This window comes from Telopea speciosissima, chromosome 2, assembly GCF_018873765.1.
Source record: "Telopea speciosissima isolate NSW1024214 ecotype Mountain lineage chromosome 2, Tspe_v1, whole genome shotgun sequence".
Classification (NCBI taxonomy): domain Eukaryota; kingdom Viridiplantae; phylum Streptophyta; class Magnoliopsida; order Proteales; family Proteaceae; genus Telopea; species Telopea speciosissima.
The window spans coordinates 80,774,081-80,782,886 of NC_057917.1; the positions used below are offsets into that span (position 1 = coordinate 80,774,081).

Genomic DNA, 8,806 nt, shown 5'->3' on the forward strand with positions numbered 1-8,806 from the left:
AACAAAAAACAATAAGACTCATTCAGGTGTTTGAATGACACCTCTATAAGTGTATTTAGAACTTGACACTTTCTTTTTAGTTGCCTCTATTCTCAAAAGTTCTTAACTTAGGAGTATAAAAGCGTTTTTAAAGATAATTTAAAAACACACCATGTCATTACTCAAGGTAACCTTTAAGGGTTCAAAGTTCTAAATACGCTCACCTAAAGTTCTAACTTCGCTCTTCAGTCCTTCGCTGTGTTTTGTGTTTGAGACACAAGTCACTCAAGGTAAGCACTCAGCTACAAGAAATCTATTTCCTTCATTCCCACGGGGAGAAGGAAAACTTTGTCCTAGAGTATATTTTACTCTCAAAGGAATTCTCCACTCAGCCACAAGAAATCTAATAGTAGTATATTTTCTTTCCTCTCCAAAAAGAAAAGAAGATTCCATGGAGAGAGAGATTAGCTAGCAACGCACTTTGACAAATGAGATGACTTGTTCTTCTCTTTTATGAGATGAACCTTGTTTCACCTGACCTTCTTCTTTTGGGCATGTACATTGTGAGAAGGAATGTGGGCTTTGGGGGTTGGTTCAGATTTACTTTGAAGCATTTCCTATCAGGTGAGACTGAGAGAAGCTGAAATTTGATCTCAAACACTTGTTTCCAGCAACTGTCAAACTCAATCGAGGTATTTAATTAACCTCAAACATGGAAAAAACACATTTTCATACAATACAGAATAATCGTTGTTGTAGGAGATGATGAACAGCAAAGAGTTTAGAAAATTCGTGAAGATTACCAACCATATTGCAATACTCAAAATCAGTGGAGTAAACCAAATTCACATTTATCTTGATTATCCAATGAAGCTGGTCAATAGACGAAATAGAGAAACCAATCTAATTCAAACTCAAATCTTATTATCCCACCAATTTACACCAAATAATGTACCTATACATCAAATCACTAATTCACATCAAACCTCACACAAATTACAAATATAATCAAGAACACACTCTTCGACAGAAATTTCATTTTTTGGAGAGGGGAGTGGGGAGTGGGGGAGAGAGTAAGCTAAAGCTGCCAAAAAAAAAAAAAAAAAAATGGGGAAGAAAGAATCAAATCAAACAATTGAGAAGGGGAGATTCTTTTGATCCAATAATGGAATTCATCAGAAGCAGCTCTCAAACGTTCATGGAATTGTCTGGCTTGGTATGTTGCGTTGGAGGTGATGAGGGATGAGAAGCAACCCCACCAGGCGGTGGTGTAGGCACTCCGTAGACCTGCGCACGAGTGCGTACATCTTGCCGTCCCTTTGCTCTTCCCAGGAAGTAGCAACCGAACCCAAGAACAATTGCAAAGAGAATCAAAGGAAGAGAAATCACCACAACTAAACCCATCTCTGTTGGTCTCCTCAGAAAACACTAAACAATACCAGAGAGAGAGTGAGAAGCACTGTGGGTGAAAAGAGGAGAGTGGACGTTTAATATAGAGGAACAGAGAGTGAGAGAGAGGGTCTGGAAAGGGTCTTCATTATTCCTCTTTACAGGTACGTGTCTTTTTCTGATTTGTCCAAGTTCGAATGGTCCAATTGTCCTTTCAAGCTTCAACGGCTGTCTTAACGATTAAATTTTTAACGGCTACTTTTGTGAAGGTCAAGAAACTAAAGCTCATATTCATGTTATGTTATGTTGGGTCACATGGGTCGGGCTTGTCTGGTTTGTTGCTTTCCATGTGAGCTCACAACTAGGGTAATTTGGATCTGCTGTCCAATACAACCTTGAGAAAAGACATATGATTTCCTTCACCCCTGGTGAGGAGAGAATCTATTCACCATTAGTGATTTGATCTTTTTAGTGATTGGAATAGGAAAATATCATCATTAATTCTCACACCTATTGTATGTATGTGGGTGATTACATCTTTTCTAGTAATGGATTTAGGTACCAGTATCGGTTGATTTGTATCACTGATACCATTATGGAATTGATATGTAGTTATGGCCAAAAAGTGTTTTTGACGAAAGCCTTGTTCCAAGTTCAATCAGAGGGTCTGATCTCAGAGTTCTCACGTTTACGTACGTGAGCGTATGAGAACAGCTGGGAGCTGTATAGATGGAATCCAACCATGTAGACTCCTGATCTCATACTTGAAAAAGATTTTCTGAATGGGTCTCACAAGAAAATCTCTACCCCAAGAATCTTTCAAATGGCCAAATGTTAAATTTTCGAGCCATCTACAAACTTACCCCTCCCAAGATCCCACATAAGTAGAGACATGGAGATCATCGTTTGAATTGTAACTTGACACACGAATTAGGGAGTTTGATCTTACTTGTGGGTAAAGTTGGTGCTCTACTTAACTTGACAAGTTTCATTTTAGGGGCTTACACTGGGTTAAGATGATATAAAGAATCTAAATTAAATTTGACCTAAATATTAAAATGATGATTTTTTTTCAGGTTGAGAGAAATACCGATATGATGATTGGTCACTCATCTTTGATCGTGAGCTCTTTTTGTAATGGTTCGAACACTTTCTATACATCTTTCTTGGACACGCTAAACTTTAGGAACTCCATTCCCTTATACTTAACTTATGTTTACTCAAATTTCTTTTTGGGTTTTCTACGGAAAACAAACTTTCACCTCTTTCTCCTATATAATTTATAAATCTGGCAAGTTTTCCATCCATTTGTTGCACATTGTCAGAGCGAGGTCTACGATAGCCCCCAAAACTCTCCCTGACTTTGCAATCGATCTAGATGCCTTGCCTAATCACTGGGAAGTCGTTGAAGGCTTGTCTTCCTTAAATGATCAACAAAACGCTGGTTCTTACTCACACCATTAGCAACAATAGGGATAAGATAGTGTACACGACGAAGAAGGGTAAATTACAAATCACCCCTGATTTTCAATCGAAAATCAAATCACCCCTTGGATTTTGAAAAAACTTAAATGTCCTCCACAGTAACAGTGTTAGTCTGTTGTCAGTTATTGGTGTGAAAGGACTATTTTACCCTTGTACTAAAACATTAGAATTAAATTTATAATATTACCCTTCATTCATCTTCAACATTGGTCAAGGGTAGTTTAAGAATTTAAATTTATTTAATTGGCTGACATCATCACTTAACAACATAAAACTAACGGTAATGACTAATTTGTCATATTGGGGTGTAAACCAGGGGGTGATTTGAGTTTTTTCAAAAATCAGGGGGTGATCAATAATTTACCCATAAAAGAAAGTATAGAAATATGAATTGGTGTAGGCGGTGCGCGTTCACAATAGAGGGGAAATGAGAGGTAGTGGTGTGGCGAAGGGTGGGGGAGATGCTAGATAGAGGCTGTGGAACTAATGTGCCATCGGAGGAGTCATTGGAAGGGGAGCCTAAGGAGCAAAAATATGGGAAGAAGAAGGCTGCCAGGCTTTGTGGCACTTGCGCCCAGACATAGGAAGGACAAAATAATTGCTCTACCCTTCATGAAATGAAAAATCCTACCCATGTTGGATGTCCCCATCACCCTCTCATTGGGCCCTGCGCTAGTGCAAGGGGCCACATAGTAAGGCAACGATTGCCTGATTAAAATTATCAAGGAAGAAATAGAGGTGAAAATTTTATATGGGCACACGTTCTCTGTTTGGGAGCGCATTTGGGCGCAGGTTGTGCCCAGACATATGGGGCGGGAGCTGCGGGACATGGGTGGGGTTTGGGTCATCCAGGGGGCAGGCCAAGGAAAAGGCTGGAGCAGCTGGACACACCACCACACTGCACAACATTAGGGATGTAAATGGATCGGATTCGGCTTGGATACAGATCAAATGTGATCGGATTCGGATATTCCCTGGCCGAATACGAATACCTCTAAACTGATTCGGATACAGATCAAATTCAGATTTTCGACCATCCATTTACATCTTTGCCTTGTGTAACCCGGACCTTCCTCCTCCTAGCGTATACAATTCACTCTCAATCAATATCTCTTAGATCATGATTCTCTTTTCCTCATATTCTAGAATTTGTTGAATACTTGAATCTTCAAAAACCCTCAAGATCATTATTTACTTAATTTTTTTATTATTAAGTATTAAGATTTTTTTCCAGACAGATTTTTATCAGAGTATTCGGATATTTTTCCAGATATCTCTAAATGAATACAGATATCCCTAAACGGATACGGATGCAAATTGGATTTAAATTTTTGAATATCCATTTACATCCCTGCACAACATGTGTATGCCGCTAGCTTACCCAAAGGTGGCGGCGTACCCAATCCCAAGCCTCTCCCTATTTTTAAATTGGAAAGTTTGAGTAAATAAACAGTATAGGAGACATAAAAAAATTCGGTCAATTTTAGGGTAAATATCATTCCTATCCCCTCTAAGTATCCATAATATCAAACCCTTCCCCCAGGTTTTGAATAATGATAATGCCCTCCCTATTTTTGAAAGATTTTATCAATCGTACCCTAATCGTTAGAAAAAAAACGTTATTTAATGATGACATGGCAATTACAAATTTCCTAAAACCCCTTAATACCCTTAATGTAATTTTATTTCAATTTACTCTTCAACCCCAAAACCCCTATCGGCCTGTTGCGTCTTCCTCCCCCTAAACTCCAAATGTCGAAATTAAAGTTCCTTTTGGAGTGTTCCAATCAATAACAACCGCTCCAAAACAACAAAGATTCAGCAAAGGACTTCAGATCAATTGATTCAGCCATCAAGAAATACTAATCTATCTAGGAGATATGATAGTGATAATCCAAGGTGCACAGAGAGGGGGGTGAATCAGTGCCTTAAAAAATTCTTCCAAACTCAATCTTGTAGCTATAACAATCACACACAAAGATTGGCCAGGGCAGTCCCGTAATTACCAATCACACAGGCACGTCCACCTCACAATTTTTGCAGCAAACACACTTCAAGAATACGAAAACAAAATAACAAGCACACAGTACACCAAATATACGTGATTCGGCCAAGCTGTCTACATCCACGGAGGAATACCCGTAAGGGTTTCGTATTTTCTCAAATACTCAACTGGAATTCGACTACTACAATAGCCCAGGTACTACAACACTTGCTTCTGACTCCGCAACAATGAAATCTAGGGCTACAACCCCAATCCAATCAAGCCCCAACTTGAATGGAATTACAATATGAATATAAAAATTCAATTACAAGTCCCTCCCAATAACATGAACAAAAAGTAGGATTCTTTCAACATGAATCAAACCCTAAATATCAAATAGGACTTGTGAAACAAAAGATTACCTCTCCCTGAGAAATCCCGTGACTAACCCACTGCTTGAAGCCTTCCTGATGTCGTGCATGTTCTCCAACGTTCAAAGCAGCATCTTCGATTGTTCAATCAAGGTTTTTCACAACTTTTGATGTTTCTAATATTTTTATGCTGTTTTTCACATTTCCACTGTGTTCTCCTTGAAAAAATATGCAATTTCAAAAAAATTGGCAACTGATTTGGACTCCGAATGAGAGAGATATTGCCTTCCAAAGTTAGATGATCCGAAATTGGCAAGTGAAGGGTAAAATTGTAATATTCAACAAATATTTGTGACAATCGGCAAGGCACGATAAGATTGGCCGAGAGATCACATTCCAAAAGTGGTGACAGCTGTACAGCACTTACCCAATTTGAAATTTCAAATTTCAAAAGCCGTGTACAAATTTCTCAAGGGACTATGTTATGGTGTATGGCGTAGCACCGTGCACCATCAAGGGCAAGCCAATCACAGAGCGACATGATGAACAAAATCCAACGGCCACCATGATTCTGTAACTTTATAAAACAATGGAACACCTCTATGCCCAGTAGCACTTTAAAAAAAACGACCAAAAAATTGGCTAAGTATAAAACTTTTTGCCTATGCCAGATTTGCTCCATTTTTACGCATCAACACGGAAACTACTGTAACTTTCTCTTTCGACACTGAAATAATGCGAGACCAGTTGCGTTGGAACCGTGACTCGACGAACTTCATTTCTCATGAATACCAGTTCACCCAGAAATTCCATTAAACCTTTCAAAATTGGCCTTAAAGTCACTGCCATTGCATGAACCTGTGAAATCACAACTTTAACAGTATGAAACCTTCACCTGCTGCTTCGCCCCTTTGCCAAACACTATATAAGGACTTAATATGCTGTTAAATGGTGTTCTTCAAGTGTAGGTACCCCTGTAACCTTGTCAAATGATCAAAATACCCTTATAACTGTGTAGGTGACTGTTTGACCGTTTTCAGCTCTTCCAATTCATCAAATACCACTGTCGCATCACCAATATGGATAATAAGATTGCCAACAATGACAACACCACTCCAGAAAACTTCAATTGACCCGGTTGACCAACAGATTAGATTCTGAAGAAGTTTAGGGTATGTATGGTAACCTTCCAAAGAATGGATTCTGGTGTTTTTTCTGATTCTAGATGCAGAATTGAAACATATTATGTATGGGTTATCCGATCCGATTTTGTGATTTTTTTGAAATGACTCGGGTGATAAAATAGATTCTGACAAGTTTTTGAGAAACGTCAAATTCTCACATTTTAGAATTAATTCTATCATTTTTTCGGTGAAAAAACATGGACTTAAGTGAATCAGGGGCATTGATGGAATTTATCATTAAAACATAACAAATCCTAAAATCGAGCCCATCTTCTCAACGCGACCTCTGCAACTCTCAAGTTTCTCGTCCAGCTTGCTTCTCTGAGCGAGCCCTCTCACGCGCCTTGCTCTCTTCTTCTCGTTCTCTCTCGCGGTTGCGCCTCTCCGAATCTCGTTCTCGTTCTCGCTCGCGGTCACGATCTCGGTTTCGCGTTCTCGTCCTCTCTCACTCTCACTCTCACTGGAGTTTTAACGGAATTTCTGTTACTTGGCAGTTTGCACAGATTTTCGACATTTCGGTGGGAATAACAGGTGAGTTGGTATTAGTATTACAACAGTTTTTTGGGTTTGGGTGCCCATCTCTTCCCGACTCTCCTCTCCTCTCCTCTCCATTCATAGTGATATATCTATATTCTGAACTTGGATATATAATAATAATAATCATATAAAAAAGGATTTTAGGAGAAGCCGAGCTCGCTGAAGTGGATGGCCCCTTCGTAAAGATCAGTCTCAGAGGTCGGTTCTGGCACAAACGTTCCACAGTTGTAGCTAGGTTTGGTAATTACCTGAAGCAGAGGATCCCGTGAGTTCAACTCTCTCTCTCTCTCTCTCCCCCCAAAAATCGAAATCCAGTCTAATGTATCCCTAAATTAAATTTTGTGTTCTGAAAAAAACAAAATCGATTCTAGAATCAGGTTTACCATACAGTATTTGTTGGTACAGATTTACTCCAAAAATCCAGAAATAGGAAAAATCGATTCTAGAATCAGGTATTTGTCTTCTGGTGCCTGTTTGAAGTAATCTCAGGAGTATAAGATTCAGTGGGCGTTTGATTCTGGATCAGAGTGGTGCATCAATGTTGTAGCGGAAGCTATGGATGACCGTAGTGAATCATTCGTCGCTGTGAGGAGGATATCTGTAGGGTTGGGACGAGGTGGCTCTTGCCACTCACCATCCGGTGAGTCATAAATTCTTCATTTCCCCACCCCCCCTTAGATATGCTGTTTCCACTTCCTATTCTTCATTTTGGATTCTCTCATTTGTTTGGAGAAGTTTAGAATTTTTTTTTAATCTGAATCATTTTTGCACCACCACATTCCCCATTGCAAGTTTATTCCATACTTCCTTTTGATTTTGTTTCTCTGCATCTGCGATGAAAATGTCGGCATTTGTTTCCTCAAGGACATGATTTGGTGAAATTTCACTTTGTATTCGATTTTATACTGTTTGAGGTAAAATGGGTGGAAAATTTCTCACTTGTAGGGTAGTGGAATTACATCTTTTATGTACGGTTTTCTCTTCTGAAATTTCTTGGCTATGAGGCTTGCAGTACTTTAATTGATGTCGTACAGCAGCCAAAAAAAAATCTTTGAAAGGATAGAGACTATATAGGATTTTCTCCGCCTTCTTCTTTCTCTCGATTCTCCTGTTGCAAGGGAGAAAGGGTAATCACTTAGGTTACAGTTGATAGAATCTTTCAAAAATAGGGGAGGGCATTATCATTTTTCAAAACCTTGGGAGGGATTTGATATTATGGATACTTGGGCATATTGTTCTTCTCATAAAGTTTGTGGAGTCTGTATTTAATTGCATATTAAATGAGGAGATGATTTAGACATTGTTTGCTGTCCACGAAGGACAGCCGGCATCCAGGCAGAGACCGGAGATCCGGCAACACTGCAACCGAATGGACGATCGCAATTTTCAGATAAATAGCCGGAAAACCCATTCTTGGTGTCCGTGAAGCTTCAGTCAAATGGAGTTGCAGGATTTTATGCAAAGGGGGATTGGTTGGATCTTCGGATCTGAATCGCTCCAGTTCTGATCACCCGATCCAAATGCCATGTGTTGAATCGGTTGGAATTACCGATTCTGATTCAAATCGAGCGATTCTGCCTATCTTCTTCACTCTGAATCCACCAAAGTTTGAAATTCACATCTCTGCAACTCTGCACTTTGTTCTCCTGCCAGTATCTCTCTCGTGTGCGCCAGAGCCTGAGACTTAAGGGATGCGTATCCATTGATGTTAAGTGACTCACGATTCTCACATTTCTCTCTTCTCTCTCTGATCCGAAGCCAAAGTTCGAAAGGTGTGGACGGAGTTAGAGCATTATGTAGTTTTTGGCTTATGAGAAATGCAAACACGCAAGCAGATCTCTCGCTATGTTGAAATCACGCTTTCGATTTGAGCACAT

The 8,806-nt window shown here is 39.4% G+C and overlaps 1 protein-coding gene across 1 annotated transcript; it reads right to left on the reverse strand.

The window, feature by feature from the left end:
• Positions 1-884: 884 nt before the first annotated feature.
• Positions 885-1,453, reverse strand: LOC122651716. Its single transcript, XM_043845216.1, has 2 exons — positions 1,093-1,453; positions 885-1,028 (listed from the first exon to the last, which is right to left on the reverse strand). Exon 1 carries the CDS (start codon positions 1,381-1,383, stop codon positions 1,168-1,170), a length of 216 nt encoding a protein of 71 aa, XP_043701151.1. The 5' UTR covers positions 1,384-1,453; the 3' UTR covers positions 885-1,028; positions 1,093-1,167.
• Positions 1,454-8,806: the final 7,353 nt, after the last annotated feature.